The 17,052-nt window shown below is 38.9% G+C and overlaps 2 protein-coding genes across 14 annotated transcripts in view; one reads left to right on the top strand and one right to left on the bottom strand.

Annotated features, from left to right (window-relative positions):
* Nucleotides 1–9,511, top strand: part of ACOT12 (acyl-CoA thioesterase 12) — a 40,028-nt gene extending 30,517 nt beyond the window's left edge. For both annotated transcript variants that reach the window (XM_081503826.1, XM_081503827.1), the window contains 4 exons: nt 4,438–4,571; nt 6,335–6,463; nt 7,834–7,960; nt 8,227–9,511. In XM_081503826.1, the coding sequence (XP_081359952.1) occupies nt 4,438–4,571; nt 6,335–6,463; nt 7,834–7,960; nt 8,227–8,349 (513 nt within the window). In that variant the 3' untranslated portion in view covers nt 8,350–9,511. The remainder of the gene's footprint in view (nt 1–4,437; nt 4,572–6,334; nt 6,464–7,833; nt 7,961–8,226) is intronic.
* Nucleotides 1–17,052, bottom strand: part of ZCCHC9 (zinc finger CCHC-type containing 9) — a 59,567-nt gene that overhangs the window by 32,852 nt on the left and 9,663 nt on the right. For 4 of the 12 annotated variants that reach the window (XR_014057532.1, XR_014057535.1, XR_014057537.1 and 1 more), the window contains 3 exons: nt 16,815–17,013; nt 10,621–10,760; nt 7,844–7,994 (listed from right to left, as the gene is read on the bottom strand). Coding sequence is in view for 1 of the 12 variants with exons in the window: in XM_081503832.1 (XP_081359958.1) it covers nt 16,940–17,013 (74 nt within the window). In the remaining 11 variants the exon portion in view is untranslated. Of the gene's footprint in view, nt 1–450; nt 795–3,464; nt 3,679–7,843; nt 7,995–10,620; nt 10,761–13,682; nt 17,014–17,052 lie in introns of those variants that run through there. The other 8 variants (XR_014057534.1, XR_014057530.1, XR_014057536.1 and 5 more) reach the window with 6 other exon arrangements.

The following is a 17,052-nucleotide window of genomic DNA, read 5'->3' as shown; positions in this document are numbered from 1 at the left end:
AATGGTCTTTTCCCTTAACTAGATTACAAACATCTTAAGAAAGCAGCTTTGACTTTTCTGTATCTCAGCACCTTTTACAATGCTTTTACATATCATCAAATTTAAATAAATGTATATCATTTGAATTTCATCTACTTCAGAGTTATATCAGGTGACCCTTTGAAGCTGATGCCCACACTAAACATATTATAAGCTCTTTAAGGACCATTTTGTTCATCACTATAGTCGCAGAACCTAGCACTAACTGGCATTCAGGAGATGTTCAATAATGCCCACACTTTGTCTATGCTCACGTTTTAGTGCATACTGTTTTTCATCATCATTGAAACAGTAGCCGCTAAAACAGGATTACCACATGTTCTGGTTTTCCTGGGACAGTCCTGGTTGTCCCATCATAATTATTAACCATGCCCAAGTGTTACAGTTTGAATAAATTATATGGTCACTCACCCTAAACTAGAAGCAAATTCAGATACTACTTCATTGTTTTCAACTCTGACTTTGACCTCCTCCACACGTTTTAGCTTTGGTTGTTTGCTTTTACTCTGTCTTGGTGCTCACTTCTGAATCCTTTCAGGGTCTTCCTTATTTTCTTTGGATCCAGTTAGGTTTCCATCTATGCTTGGTTCAGTGATGCACACAAGTTTAACATAACAAAGTTACTTGCTTCCATTTATCCTTTATAAAAGGTGCCTCAAAACCTTGTTTTCTTTTATTAACATGAAATCTGCTTCTTACATCATTGCTGGCATCTGAGCACTCACTGAGCAGCATAGTAAAAGACAAACTCATGTCTGGAATGAAGGATGAGAACATACTTAGTGAAGTCATATAAATTAAAACTTCAATTCTTTTGGAGTTTGGACCAAAACCCAACAACCTAAACAAATAAATGTGCATTTGCAAGTGTCTAAGGAGAGCCACCAATAATTAATTCTTAACTTTCTGTACAGTTACTTACTAGAGAACGTTGTATAACTAAAGAAACATTCTTATCTCTGTTGAATTTGAAGCTCTCCTTTTTTTCAGATTATATTTATGATAAAAATCTAATTTTTTTTCTTTTTCGGGTTATCCTCTTCTCTCCCACTTTTTAAAGCTTTTATGCTTTTAACTATTTTTACCCATCATGTTTTTAATTTCAAAATATAGCTCATTTATTTTTTTCTGTCACCTTTTAGCTGAAAAAATTTTCACAACTATTAAGAATTATACTTATTTCAGGTTTTAAAAATCTATACTTATTTTGATATAAATTTTGATAGATGGCAAAAGTCTAAAATTTCTGGTATTCGTAATGAAAATTGGCCAGTACTTACTGTTTTAATCCATATTTCATTTTCAAGGTATAGTGTTGGAATTAATAATAGCACTAATACAAGGAGTGAAAGATGAGCCCTCATCTTAAAGCTTGTATTAATAGTCTATTTTGAAAATATCTTAAAAGTACTTAGACTATCTTGAAAGCATCACACATACACATACCATAGCTGAAGAATAATTTTAAGGTGGTTTATAAACAACAGTGAGATTTAGTATTTAAACTACAAAGGTCAGCTCTTAGGCAATTCAAAGTCAGGGAAGATCGTTGTTTAAAGACAACTTTGGAGGGGAGTCGATTCTTTCCTCCTTGAAGACAGTATAAGGATAAATTGCTGGAGGGGTAAAAGAGGCTTTTTAGGCAGTGAGTAGCTTGAGCCACATCTTGGTGGAAATTAGCATGGGTGAGAGATTGGCCTGATAGGAGTAGCTTTTTATTTAGGCAGTAGCTGAGAGAGGACAGGAAGCCAGAATGACAAGAACCCTTGACAAAGGACAAAACCCATAGGAAACAGACCAGAGGACATCTATTCTCATTGAAGCTGGGGAGTGACTGGTTCCAGAGCTGCACCTGATATGTCCCCTCCCCTTAGTCAATGGGTAATTGACCTCCAAGGACTCTACCCTCTCCCCATACCTCTATAAAACCAGTTTTGTCCTCCTTCCCACAATACAGTCTCAATAACATATCTGTCAACAGATAGTATAAAACTCTAAAATTGAGCTATTTCCACTTGTGCTATTTGTATAAGATCTAAACTAATTAAACAGAATCTTATTAGAATGAAAAAATATATCATTAATAAAACGTTACCAGGCTCCAGCAGATTTTGAACCTACTTTAAGCTTCATTTCACAGAATAAAATTTCATAGAATTGAAATTCACTCTCAAATGATAAAACATTTGAGATGATAAATGGAATGTAACCTGTATTCTTCTGAGCATGAAATGGAACTCATTTTCTTGGAGAATTTTTTCACTAGGCAAAAGTTGGCTTTCCTAAAATAGTAGAGTTTAAAGAGAACCAACACCAACCGCTGCCTTTCCTTGTCTGCATCAATGTCATTGTCTCTGACAGCAGAATGTTAAGGACTTTCTGCTACTTTTACCTTTGGGGAAAGGATCAAAATACCATCCATTCATCCAATACTGTAGTTGACACTGGCTAAGTCTAGTGAGCTCTGTAAGGCAGAATTTAATGATGGCTATTTAGTGTGAAGTTTGTTATGTCTCCAGGACAGGAAGCAGCAGCATGTGTCTGCAACCTGGGGAGCAGCTTCCTGGAGAAGTTCAGTGATAGTTTCCTCAGGCTGCCAAAACAGTACCAGAATGGGTGTCTCACGGTTATGGGAGCTAGAAGTCTGCAATCAAGGTGTCGGTCATGCTGGTTCCTTCTGTGGGGAGTGAGCGAGATCTATTGCAGGTCTCTCCCCTAGCTTCCGGCGTGGCGTTCTGCTGCAATCTTCAGCATTCCTTGGGTAGTCGATGCATCACTTGACCTCTGCCTTCATCTTCATATGGGATTCTCCCAGTGTGTGTGTACATGTATGCACCCACACTGCCCCTTTATATAAGGGCACCATTCATACTGGACTCGGGGCCCATACTACTGCAGTAGAACCTCATTTAACTTATTACACCTGCAATGACCCTATTTCCAAATAAGGTCACATTCTGGGCTACTAGGGGGTTAGGACTTTAACATATGAATGGGAGATGGGGCACAATTCAACCCTTAAAAAGTACTCAGCCCACTGTTATATCCCAATCAACCCTGGTTTCACCAAGGTTGACCACGGTTGCCCCAAGGTCAGAATCTGACTGAGGTGGTTGAATTCACTCTGGCCACCTACTCTTACTTCTCTGAGACTGCAGAGCCCCAACAGGCTGGCTAAGAGCCACACGGACACCAGGATCAATGAACCTCCTGCTACTTCTGCAGTACAGGGGGCCAAAGGTAGGTCTAGGCTGGGCTGGGTCTCAGCCTTCGACTTAAGAGCTACATTCATGGTTTTCTTTCTGTTTGATAAGTGCCCACAGCCTACAGCATGCCCTCTTTTGCAGGCTCAATTTTAAAGACAGGCTTGGTTGCAGAGGTCAACTGGCGAGGTAAAATGGGATAAGCAAATAGCTATTTCTTACCTTTCTAAGCTGCTTTTAGTCAGTTTCTCATTTTTTCATTCTCTTCTTAAAGATATTTATGTTTAAATAAAGGTTTTCTCCCTCACAGCCTGATTTTTCCATCTGCTTGGTTCCTGCAGTGAAGTCTTAACCCTATGTTTGTTTGTCTTCTCATTGCTTGTTGCCATGGGAATAATTATAAGATGGCAAATTTCAACACTATCTTCAGAGCACCCTGAAAGAGATGGAGTAAATGGGCAGGATAGAAATGTGCTCTTAACTGAATATATATCTCTGATTATTGATGAAAACACAGTAGAAGCAAAGTTCAGAGTAACAAGGGGTACATTAATATTTAAGTGTAAGTTTAATGGATCCCCAAGACAAGCTTTCTCTTCTCTAAGGAATAGTAAGCACTAGACACTCAGGAACTAACCTTGTGACCCTTTTGATTCACACACAAAAAAGAATGCTTTGTGCTGAAGGAACAATATGGTTCAGCAGTCCTGTTGAGAGGTTGAGATGGATCTAGAGGTGTTGGCATACTTCCTGGATCCCCTCAGCCCAAATGAAGGCACACCTGACATCCTGGGAATGTTAGGCTGCAGCCTTGGCTCCAAGGTCTTATGGGGAAAGGAAGTGCTGACCTGCCTAGCAGTCTGGTGATATTTTTTGTTGTTCCTGAATAGAGGCAAGGAAATATCACGAAGAGATAAAGAGGGAAAGAGATAAACCTCTTTATTTTTCATGAGAAAAACTACTGCACAATAATTAAATAACCTACCCTCAAGTAGCACAATGTTTAGATGACACAGGAGTATAGCATCCTAGTCTGAGTTCTAGACATCCAAATATTGAAAGTGAAGTTACCATTATTGGCTTCATAATTATCTAGGTGCCAAGATGCCTTAGCTTATGTAATCCTGCTGTGGTCTTAATGTAAAAACATCAATTTTTCTTTTGTAACTTTTTTTTTTTGATTATTTTATTTTAGATAAAAATATATACTCTGGAAGAACATGATATTTTATCTGTTTGGGTTGAAAAGCATGTGAAAAGACCAGCACACTTGGCTTATCATCTCTTATCCAACTTTACCAAGCGACCTTTGTGGGACCCCCACTGCATGTAAGAATAAATTTAAAATACTTTCTCATTCAACCTTGACATCATATAAAAAATGACCTCTACACTGCAGTCTATCTCCGCTGCCCAGTGTATGACCCATTGTTTTAACTGAAGAGTATTTGCTATAGCACAGTATCAGGAGCTATTGGAAAGGCACGAAAATCATTCTAATCATCTAGTTTTCATCTATATTGACTCGACATGCTTTACCCACATCTATTGTAATCCTATCAGTAACTCTTCAAGGTTGATATTATTCCCATTCAACAAGAGAGAGGTCCCAAGACTCGCCAAGATTACACAGGCAGTAAAACAATGGGACCTCATTTGGAACCCAGGTCTGTCAGGCTCTGAATTTCCACACTCTTGTACTTTAAGACATAGTCTCATTACTCCTGAGGAAGTGATTATCAAATTGTACTTCCCACTCTTGATCTTCACTTGGTAGCCCTTCTTTTTCTGTGGAACAACACTCCCTAGTGAGAAGCTGGGAGAAGCAGCTGTGTGAGCAGACGCCTTCCTGCCCTCCCTGTCTGGTCAGGACCCACTGCTGCCAGCCTACATCTCTTCTGTTAACTTCCTGTCTCCCACATCCCTAGTCCAACCTTCTCCACTCTCCTTCCTTTTCTCGAATGCATGGCTGTGCACCTGGTCAACTGTTCTGTCAGGGTGACCCTCCCTTCTCCAAGGAGTTCCAGCTCCTGGGTTGCAGGGCTCAGGCCTCAGGGACACCTTGCTTTAAGGAAAGAACTGGTAAGATGGGCTTCCTATTATATTCAGCATTATTAATACCATTTACTTCCTAATTTGGATGAGGTAGAATTTCATCTCTTAAATGTCCAAATCTTACTATGATTAACAGCCCATAATAGACAATCTAATACCACTAAAGTGAAACAACTCTAGGCTCATGTTTTATATTTACATAGATGCCAGAAGGATGCATCTTGGTTAATGTTATCATTAGTAAACACTTCATGAGAAGAGGAAACACTTCACAATTTTCTTGCATCAGTATTTGTAGATATAAGTACAAAGCTTTCAGCAAGAATAATGCCTAACCTTTGCTGCTCTTTTCAAATGTTTCTCTCCACTATTTTCTACTTCACCTGACATTCCAGGTGAGTGAACAGAGGAATGAGTGAATGAATTCTAATTCCATTAACTTTTTTTCTGCATCTATCTGATTCAGGTACTGTGCTAGGTATTTTCATTTCATCCTAAGCCCATAGGTATTATTATCTACATATTACCTATACAATACACCATAGGTATTATTATCTACATTTTATGGATGAAAAAAAGTGACTTGCCTAACACAACATAGCTACTCTGGGACTCAAAGGCAAGTTGTTTGACTCCAGGCTTAGTGCTCTTTCCCAATATACCATATTCCTTTACCTCAGAGTCCACAAAGGATTGTCCATAAAGTTTGCTAGTCTTAAAAATACTACTTGATCCTAGAGAAAAATAATTTTCTGGAAAAAAGAAAAGTGCCTTTCTCTGCAGGCACTGTTGAAGGCAGTGACCTTAGAGTCAGATGGCCAGTGTTCTCTTCATCACAGGCAGAATTATTCCTCCTGGCCAAAGAACTCTAAAGATAGACTTTAAAAAATGATGCTGACTTTGGGGAGTTGGTTATGTGAACAGAAGGGTGAATATAGACACCAATAATGAAGTTACACAAACAAACAAAAGAAAGGCATGCCTTATTCTACCAGGTAGAAAAGTGTAGACTTTCTGTCACTGTTCTGCTTACATAGGTCCTGTGAAGTCATAGACTGCGTAAGTGAAGATGATCAGATATATTATATCACTTGTCCTATGGTGAATAATGACAAACCCAAAGACTTGGTAGTACTTGTTTCACGAAGAAGGCCACTTGAAGATGGGTGAGTATTTGTAACTCAAGTGGTATAGCAAGGTCTTATAGCATAAAGTAGAAAGAAAAAGTTGATACAAAAATAAGGAAGTCAATGGAATAAGCATTTCTTGTCTTGAATGATGTTCATATAAATTTTTTCTAGATGAGGCTTTACTTATTAAAAAAAAAACTATTAAGTGCCAGCCACGTGCAAAGCATCATATAAGACTCCTAAAGCAGTTCCCTTTCCTTTTATTCTATACATGTGTAAAACTGATATTTAGCCAATCTTTGAAGCATTCTATTACTGGTAAAAATGCAATAAGAGCCAAATAAAACACTAGGAGTTGGTTTTGGTTCAGAATTTACAAAGGCTCTACAGTGCTATGCGCCCAAAATGGCTAGCTTTCGATCAGTGTGTCTGTTCAAGGCTTCTCCGTGGACACTGGACTTCTCAGAGAATAGGTTCTAAGGGGAAGGGTCCCAAGAGTAAGTGTTCAGAGGGATAAGAAATGGAAGCTGCCAGGGTGGTTATGGTCTGCCTCTGGAACTGGTCAGCATTATTTCTGATGTCAAAACTGGCCTATAGAAAAATCCCTCCCACATGGAATTAATGCACATAGATGTTCAGTGTATTATCATCTACTGTGGCAAAAGATATTAAAAATAAACTGAAGCTCTATCTTATAAATTATAGTAGAACCATACTATACCAGAATACTATACCAGCATTAAAAAGGATGAAGTAGTTATAGAGGTATTCATACAGGAAACACCTCTAAAGATTTATCACTACATGAAAAATCAAATTATAGACTAATATTTGTAAAATGATTATATTTATGTAAAAATCTGAATATATCCATTTGCTTACATAAATGTTATTTATTTATAAAAAGATCTGGAGGGTCACAATAAAATGTTAATTTTATTGGTGGTCATCTCTAGGATAGGAATATACTGTGGCTAGGGTAGACTGAAGGATGACTTCTATTTTCTAATGTACAGCGTTCCTATTGTTTGAAGGTTCTTTAATATAATGGTATTATTTTTTTCCAATAAAAAAGTGGAGGAGACTGAAATAACAACCCATTAGAGCATACACACACACAAGTTTGGAGTCTGACTACAGCTCTGCAGAGTTATGCAAAGCATACGTAATTTTTAGGCAGAAAATATCTATGGCCCTTATTACTATTTCCTATACTTGAATGTAGCCATATAGAATGTTTTCTATGCATATCACTCACGTAAAATATCTGGGTCTTCACAGTTTTACTTCTACTATATAAACGAGTTGCATTAACTGTAGGAATTTACTTTTCTTCACCATTTACTATTTCATTCACTGTTCTTCATTTCTCTCAAGAACTTAGAAAATGTCCTTTTATCTTTCAGTTCCACTTACGTGGTGGCTGTGAGGTCGGTTATTCTGCCATCAGTCCCACCTTCTCCACAGTATGTCAGAAGTGAAGTCGTATGTGCTGGATTTCTCATCCATGCTACTGACAGCAGTTCATGTACCGTAAGTTCGATGAAACGTGCACATTAATTTTCTCCTACAGATACAAAGAAACCATTTACCTGGATTTACTAAATAAACTGTAATTCTGTAATGTGTGTCCACCCACACCCACCAGGGAATCCTCAGGTCATCCTTTCAGATCTATTTCCAAGGGATTGGGGTCATAGCCTCCCCTACACCAACAAGATTGAGATCCTTGCTTGAAAAAGCTCCAATGAATAAGAAATTAAAATATTGTTTTGTTTCACTGTGTTTTCTTGAAACAGGTATCTTACTTTAACCAGATTTCTGCTAGCATCCTTCCTTACTTTGCTGGAAACCTTGGTGGCTGGTCAAAATCCATTGAAGAGACAGCAGCCTCCTGTATACAGTTCATAGAGAGCTACTGATGATGGGTTGATAAGCATACTTTAAATTATCTGTCATTTTATTTCCCACTTGCAATTCCAAACTCCCTTAGTCCTGACACTTGACAAGCTTCTCAGCCACAAATAATTTTGTATCAGTCTAAGAAAAATGCAGTTGTGAAGAGGTTAAAAAACAAAATGCATCCCAAGTCAAATACCAGTGATTTGGGTTAACATTAAAAGAGCTTTAACACTCTGTTTTAGATCATCTGTGGCTCTGCTACCTTCCAGGGGAACAGGCAATGGAAAATTTCTCATAATCAATATTGTGTGTTCTATAAAATGGTGAAAGTTTGGTTAAAATAATCAAAACATTTTTAGGCTAGAGAGGTGAAACATATTCTGTTTGAAATTTTATAAAATTTTATAAAATCAGAAATGATACGTTGGCTAGGTGATTAATAGTATGGGGTTGTTCCATGTACAACAGGTATCAGTATGTCAGGAGCACCTGACAAGATGTATTACATGTTTTAGAGCTTTAAATTAGGAAGACATTAAAACATAATGGAATCCAATCAATTTTAGTAATAGGAACTACTTTCCTGGTGTCATTTAACATATATCAAGGTAGCTGACCCATTTAGTTATCTATTGCTATATATACTCACAAAGTACCTGCAAAATGTAATATTGTAGAGAAAGAATGAACTGAGCTCTTCTTTCATAATCATTACATTAGAACTTTATTCCCTAGACTTTACATTTATTATTTTACTCTGTGATTTGTCTTGACTCATAAGACAAACCAGCATACATCAAGTTAATCTCCTCTATGGGACAACTTCTAAAATCTGAAGAACTTCATTAGAATTTAGAGCACTTAAGAGATTAGATACATCTTGCTTCAGTTTGTCAAATCTTTATCTCTGTCCAGACCTGGTTGTAATTATTTTTATTAATCTGTGCCAACAGGTTTTCATTTATATGAATTTTGGACTATGTCCCAATCTTATGAATTAACATTTAAATACAATAAGAAGAGTGGACAGGCAAATTTAAATGCTTATACATTACATTCCAAAAGCAGATTTTTTAGAAAATTTTTAGATTTTAAAAAAGGTTAAAAAAATGAGCAGTAAAGAGGGTTACAGTACACTAAAGTTTTGTATGCTAAAATTTCAGCCCTTTTCTATCACTGAAATGCTTTTAACTTTTGTCTTTCGTACATCTCTGAATTTGAATTTTTCTTTTTTGAAACTTTTTTCTGGATGAAAGAACAGAATAACTTTAGCTGGATTACTTTTAGATACAAAGATGTTGCCCACTCTAACTTATAACACAGGCACAGTCCATACCAGCACTGTCCAATATGGTAGCCACTAACCACATGAGACCATTTAAATTAATTAAATTTTTAAATAAAATTAAAACATCAGCTACACTAGCCTCAATTTAATATTATTAGTCACATGACATTATCAGGTCATCATGGCCTAATCCCAACTGCTCACTTTCAGACTACTGGACTAAAGATTCTTTAAAAGGGCATGACACTGGAAAAGACAGCAATGCATTCAGGCTCTACCTAGGGCATCTCAACAAGTTTAAAATCTATTGCCTGACACCATGACACAACTGACTAAGGCATTCCTATTGTAAAACTCAACAACAGCCCTTAGGTTTATATTTCCTTTTTTAATGGAAATTTGTTTGATTGCCCTTCCATTCATTCAATAAATATTAAGAACCTACTCTGTATGAGACACTTTTAGGCACTGTGGGTTCACCAAGTAACAGAAGGGTACTGATCACATCATAATAAAGTAAATAAATAATATAGGATATTTGGTGGCTCAGATGGTAAAGAATCTGCCTGTAATGCAGGAGACCTGGGTTTGATCCCTGGGCTGGGAAGAAGCCCTGGAGAAGGGAATGGCAACCCACTCCAGTATTCTCGCCTGGAGAATTCCATGGACAAAGGAGCCTGGTGGTCCATGGGGTCACAAAGAGTCAGACACGACTAAGCAACTAACACTTTCACTTTACGTTTCAGGAGGTAAGTGTTAAATGGAAAAATAAAGCAGGGTAAACGATGTGCATGCTGGGTAGGTGTTGGAGGTGGCTGTTCATATTTTAAACAGGGTGGTCACTTGCCAGAAGCAGTAGGAAAATGCTTCTACAGCTTCTGGCCTCCCTTCCCTGGGGCTGAGAGGCCAGCCCTTGTGGCTCAGTGCAGAGGCCAGGGTCCCCCAGCCCCACTGAGTGTGTCCTTTGCAGGTGGAGCTGCAGAGCCTCCCCCACCCTCCTTACCTCTGCCACCCTCACTCCAGCTGGGCCAAGGCTGGAGGGGCCTGGTGAGGGGTTCCAGGAGTTGCCCTCATACCTGGGAATGCAGGAACGTGGACTAGGGGGTCAGAAGTCTGAAGCTTCCCATCTACTCCTTAAGGCCACTGCAAGTTAAAGATGTCAAATTTAATAACATTTTTCTGGTCATGAGACATGACTTTTAAACAAGGAGGTGTGTGTGGGGTGGGTGTTTCACATTGAAAGATAGTAAATATTCTATATAATGAATACAGAAATATACACATCCACGATTTGGGCTTTGGTTATTGATGGCCTGATAGATTGTTTAGGAATAATAAAGAAAACATTAAGAAAAAAATTAAAATTAAAAAAAAAAATAGGGTGGTCAGAGTAGGCTCTACTGCAGGACATTTGAGTGAAGACCTGGAGGCAGAGAGGGACTGAACCATGAGGATTTCTGGCTGTAGCATGTTTCCTGTAGAATGACTGGCCCATGCAAAGTCTTTGAGATGGGAATGTTTCTGGCACATTCCAGGGAAAGCAGATGCTAGAGAGGCTGGAATAGAATGAAAGGTACTTAAAAACAGATGACTTGAGTACAGTCTTCCTTGGCTTTCTTTGGTGCCCTGGCTTTAAGCAAACATGATTGATCCAAGGGTAAGCAGTGAAGCTAGTTCATCAGCAGCCATCCTCAAGCCCCTGGAGACTAAGGACAGAGGGAACATAAAAATGTAGTCAGGCTTACTTTCTCCTTTGGAGTGCTAAAATATTCTCCAGGAACACTTGAGATTTCATGCCCTTCTTGATGGTAAGGGTTTTCAAGTGCTTCTAACAGGACTGAAAGCTTTTTGATTAAGAAAGGAAACTTCTTCCCTATTAATTCTTCTTGGTTTTAATGCAACTGAGTTTCTGATCTATATTCAGTTTTTCTGTCATATTTTTAAAGAAGAATTCTAGAGGAAAAAAACGTGAAAACTGATCTGTATACTTTAGAATATATCTACCTTTATATGCAAATACCACTAGGAAATAATGAATAATGTTAATAAAAATGAAAAGAAATCCAGGGTATTCTTATATATACCATGTGGTTTTATTCATATTTTTTATTGCACATTTCAAACCTTGGAAATTTTCGTTGGTTGGAGCAGTTTTGAAAATATGTGTTGAAAATGTGTATGTTAAGGAATAACTTTAATGGTTTGGGATAAATTATTAAAATGTAAACTATGAAGTTTGCTCATGATTCATTTTACCCATTTGAAAGTAGTGTAGCTACTGGATCAGACAATTCACCATGGGCCCAGAGTGGTCCTGCATATTCTCGCTCGGTGTGCCAAACTGCAAGACTTATCTATTGGCAATATGCTAGTCCCACAGGCAGTTCAGTAGGTCATGGTGACCACAGCCTGACTTCAGTTTAACAGGTCACTCTCAGGGTACAGAAGACTGGCTTGTGTGCTGTGTGCTACAATTTTTGCCACTTGCTCAGAGTGCTGGCCTTGTGTTCATCAGCTGTGACACAAACCCACCATGCCCACAGCATCCAGCTGGGCCCATCATGTCACCCTGGGGACTAAGGGAAAACGGAAGCAACACAAATAAGTTGATATTCATGATATGCTATTTTCTGTGTCATGAGTAATAATGTCCTTTGTCTCTGAACCAGGATTCTCATGCCTTCTATTGACATCCATGAAACCATAACAGACTAGATTAATAATCTCAGACCCTTCATAATTCTTGATAGTAACCCACCTCCAAAAGTCATTAAAGAAAAAGTGAAAGTTGCTCAGTTGTATTGGACTCTTTGCCATCCCATGGACTTACACAGTCCATGGAATTCTCCAGGCCAGAATAATGGAGTGGGTTGCCTTTCCCTTCTCCAGGGGATCTTCCCAACCCAGGGATAGAACCCAGGTCTCCCACATTGCAGGCAGATTCTTTACCAGCTGAGCTACAAGGGAAGCCCAAAAGTCAGAGAAATATTATAAAATGCCTCATTGTACACCTGCAAGTATATAAAGTACCATATAAAAATTGCATGTCTGATGCCATCTTTTCCTTCCTCATGTTGTGACATTTTTAGGAACACTTGAAAACAGGTTCAAAATTAATATTTCTATTATTCCTACAGCTCATTATCCCTCGCCATGTCCTCCCTTCTTTCCTTATCTGGCTTAGAGTCCATGCATGCGTGCTAAGTCACTGCAGTCGTGTCCAGCTCTTTGTGAACCCATGGACTGTAGCCAGCCAGGCTCCTCTGTCCATGGGATTTCCCAGGCAAGAATACTGGAGTGGGTTGCCATTTGGTTATCATTAATGTTACTCCCTGTACCTTTTCCTTTCATTTGACTTGTCTGGCAAATTCAAAACTGTGGTTGAATTAAAGTATTTGTAAAACCTCAACCCTGCACTGAGCACCTGAAAACTGTGGACTGGTCTCACTTGAGATTTATGACCACAAATTTCAAAAGGGCTCTGATAATTCTACTACATTTCCTATATGATTGCTGTTTCACACTGCCTTCCCTTCTTTCAAGTTTTTCATGTGTCTAACTCTTTCTCAGTTAATAAACTTTAGAAAATACTTCATTGAGTAAAATACAAACTCTTAGCCAGGAGCCATCTCATTTCCCCCTCTATGCACCTTCCATTCTTTGCCATCCCTCCCATCATAATAAATTAAACATCTCTACCCTGAGTCAATCCTAAAGGAAATCAACCCTGAATATTCACTGGACGGACTGATGCTGAAGCTGAAGCTCCAATATTTTGGCCACCTGACTCACTGGAAAAGACCCTGAGGCTGGGAAAGATTGAAGGCAGGAGGAGAAGGCGACGACAGAGGCTGAGATGGTTGGATGGCATCACCAACTCAATGGACATGAGTTTGGACAAACTCGGGGAGATGATGAAGGAGAGGGAAGCCTGGTGTGCTGCAGTCCATGGGGTCGCAAAGAGTCAGACATGACTTAGCAACTGAATAACAACAACAGCCCCTAGCAAAGAACTATTTCTCTAACCTTCTCCAAGGCTTCAGTCCTTCAATTCTCTTTGTTCTCTATTTCTGAAGTCTTTCCTGGATTATTTTAATAACAACTATTATCTCTTATCTTAAAATAAAACAAAATAAGGCAAAACAACACTTCATCTGATCCTATTTCCTAAAGGCCACCCATCTCTACTCCAATTATCTATAAATGTGGCCTTCATACCCTTATTTCCTTCACTGAATCATACTTTTCCCTCCACTACTCCACAGACCTCTCTAATTGCCACAACTAATGGCATCAACAAAATTGACTAGTTCCTTCCTTTTGCAACATTTCCTCCTCTTGGCTTCCATGATGTCACTGTTGGATTTCCTCCTACATCACCAGTCACACTTTTAATGCCTCCTCTTGTGGTTCTTCCTCCTCCACCAGACCTCTGAGTACTAGACCACCCGGGGCTCCATCTTGGTCTCTTCTCCTCTATCTCTGTTCCTCATTGAGTCCACCCAGTCTCTGGGTCTTAAAAGATATCTGCTTGCCAATAACTCCCAAATCTACGTCTCAAGCCCTAAACTCTCCTGAACTCCACATCTGTATATCTAACCACTTAGTTGACATTTCCACTAAGATAACAGTCATCTCAAAATCGACACTTCCAAAACAGATCCCTTAATTCTGCCACCTTTCCCTTCATAAATCCTTCTTTCAGGAAATCTTATCAGCTCTATGTGAAAAATATAATCAGAACCTGATTCCTTCTAATCAACTTTATAACCCTAATTCAAAACATCGTCTTCTATCATCTGAAATATAACCGGTTTCTATTCCTACTCCTCTCTTCACTCTCAACTCAGCAATCAGATCGTGTCACAGTTCTTCTCAAGCCTGTAAAAAATTCTGCATATCGCAGAGTAAAAGCCAAAGCTTTATAACAGTCTGGGGTATGATGTGGTACGTTCAATTATTTTTCAAAAATATTCACTCCCTTGCCACCATCCCCACCTCTGCCAAAGGAGTGCACTATCCCACCTCTTGTCTCTGAGCTTGATCATGTGACATCAGCAGACATGATGCAATCAAAGGCTTGAAGATGTTTTTGCAAGTGGACCTGCCCTCTTACATCTCTGTCATGAGAAAAACAGTTAGGACTAGTTTGCTGGTCCCAGGAAAAGGAAGAGAGATACAAGCAATAGAGCTGCTTCATCTGAGCCTAGTTTAGATCAGCTGACCCCAAACCAGGCTTCTTATGGATGTAAGCAAGCCCCACTGAGATTAGTAGAGCTGTCCAGATAAGCCCAGGCTAGATCTGACTCACAGGCATGAGCTAAATAAACACTGTTACCATATGCTTCTGAGTTTGTGGTGATTATGTGGCAAAAACCGGCAGTCTGTAAGATGCGACCCCTGTTAACTATCTGATCTTCACTACCTTATCCCCCACTCTTTTCCAACCACACTGGCCTCTTTGCTATTTTTCAACGACACCAAGCAGGCTCCTTCCTCAGTATCATCGCCCTTACTTATTATCTCACATCAAGATAGCCAAGGCTTACTTCTAATACTTCCCTGTATACCTACGTACCAATGGAATATTATGGATGAACCTTGAATACATTATGCTAAGTGAAGGAAGTCAGCCAAAAAGATCACATCTTCTCTCTGACCCTCAAACATGGGAAGTTCACGGTTTTGACTATTTTCTGTCCCTAAATGTTCTTCTTCCTTATCTTCATAACAGATTCCCTCGTCATCCAGATTTCAGCTTAGAAGTCTTCCCCTCAGGGACTTCCCTGATGGTCCTATGGTTAAGAATCCGCCTAGCAATGCAGGTTATGCAGGTTCAATTCCTGGTCTGGGAAGATCCCACATGCTGCAGAGCAACAAAGGCCATGGACCTCAACTAGAGTCCACGTGCTGCTTCACCATGATGCAACTAACAAATAAACAAGTAAAGGAGTATTAAAAAAAAAAGTCTCCCCCTCAGAGGCCTTGCCCTGATTTTCCGATCTAAAGTAGCTATCCAGCCACGTGTATCATCTCTCTGTTAAGTCTAATTCTGTCACATATTCATTTAATTCATTCGTTCATTCAACAAGCATGAATGCTTTGTATGCACCAAGCACTTCTGAGTATAATGAGTAAGACTCAAAATTCCTGCCCTCATGTAACCTATAATCCAGTGGAGAGGGGACAAACAGTGTTTGGCAGGGACTTAAATTATGGAGAAAATTTATAGTAAGAGAATGAAAAGTTATTGGGATGAGGAAAAAGCTATTTCCTGTAAGGCTAGTCATAAAAGACTCTTTACTATGCAGACTTTGAAGCAGAGGTCTGAATAAAGTCAGAGAGGGTCGAAATCGGGGGTGTGGTGAGGGAATGTCAAGAAAAGAATAACTTGAGATTCGAGCCTGTAGGCTTGGAATATAATTGTACTAAATAAAATGGAGACAAGAAAGGAAATTTGTTCATTTTTCCCCTCAGTGGAAGTGACTCGATTTAAAGCTACTGTGAGTTTGGGGTGTTAGTGGAACATCCAATTAAGAATGTCCAGCAGGCAGGTGAGTACACAGAACTGAAACTAAGGATCTTAGGGCTAGACGTAGATTCAGGAATCAGTCCTAGAGAAGTGAAAGATGAGCTTGTAAAAAGAGATGACATTTCCAAAGGACTAGAAGGAAGAGTGCTAACGACTAAGTCTTAGGGAATTCAACAAAATATTTATAAAATGTTATATTGACATTCTCATATTATTTTTACTGATAGTTCTGATAATGTATTTTTTGTGCCTAAGTCTGCCTTCCTTCCATTCTTCAGCCTCAGCAGAATGCGTGTAGCCTTATCTGTCTTATTCACTGCCACAATCTCAAGTGCTTGAAAGGGTACCAAGAACATAGTAGGTCCATGTCCTTGGGAAATCTATAATGAAACAGTAAATGTGTGCCTTCCTCATTTAGCATTTGTCATTAAGAAAATAACCAGCAGTAAGCAACCTGCAATCTCTCAGGACATCATAATTTCCATCTCTGATGAGTTCCTTTAACAAAGTGTCCACATACTTTTCCAAGGTTACATTGGGCACCTGAAACATATTTCTAATTTCACTGTAGATAGATCCTTAAAATGGAAACAAAGTAACTGCAAGGAAGACAAAAGGACATCCCTGCATTGAAGACTATATAAAAAACATCAGACTTAGCTTACAGTTGACGGATTTTTGACTTTCCAGAGCCTTTAGCTCCAGATAGGATAGGTGAGATAAATCTGCGTGTGTTCAGGCTGAAGGATTAGGACAGCACTGCTATCCTTTTCCAGCTGCATGGCTTGTGTTATTCCTTTGAAATGACACTCATTTCCTTAAGCTCTGGTATGCTGAGCCAAATTGTGTTGTTTTCCTCTGTCGCTGGAAAAAAAAAAGAACAGCTCTTATTAAGATTAGAAA

This window comes from Giraffa tippelskirchi, chromosome 6, assembly GCF_054371585.1.
Source record: "Giraffa tippelskirchi isolate mGirTip1 chromosome 6, T2T-mGirTip1v1.2.pri, whole genome shotgun sequence".
Taxonomy (NCBI): Eukaryota; Metazoa; Chordata; class Mammalia; order Artiodactyla; family Giraffidae; genus Giraffa; species Giraffa tippelskirchi.
The sequence above is the reverse complement of the archived record's forward strand: the minus strand, read 5'-3'. Positions and strand labels throughout refer to the sequence as shown.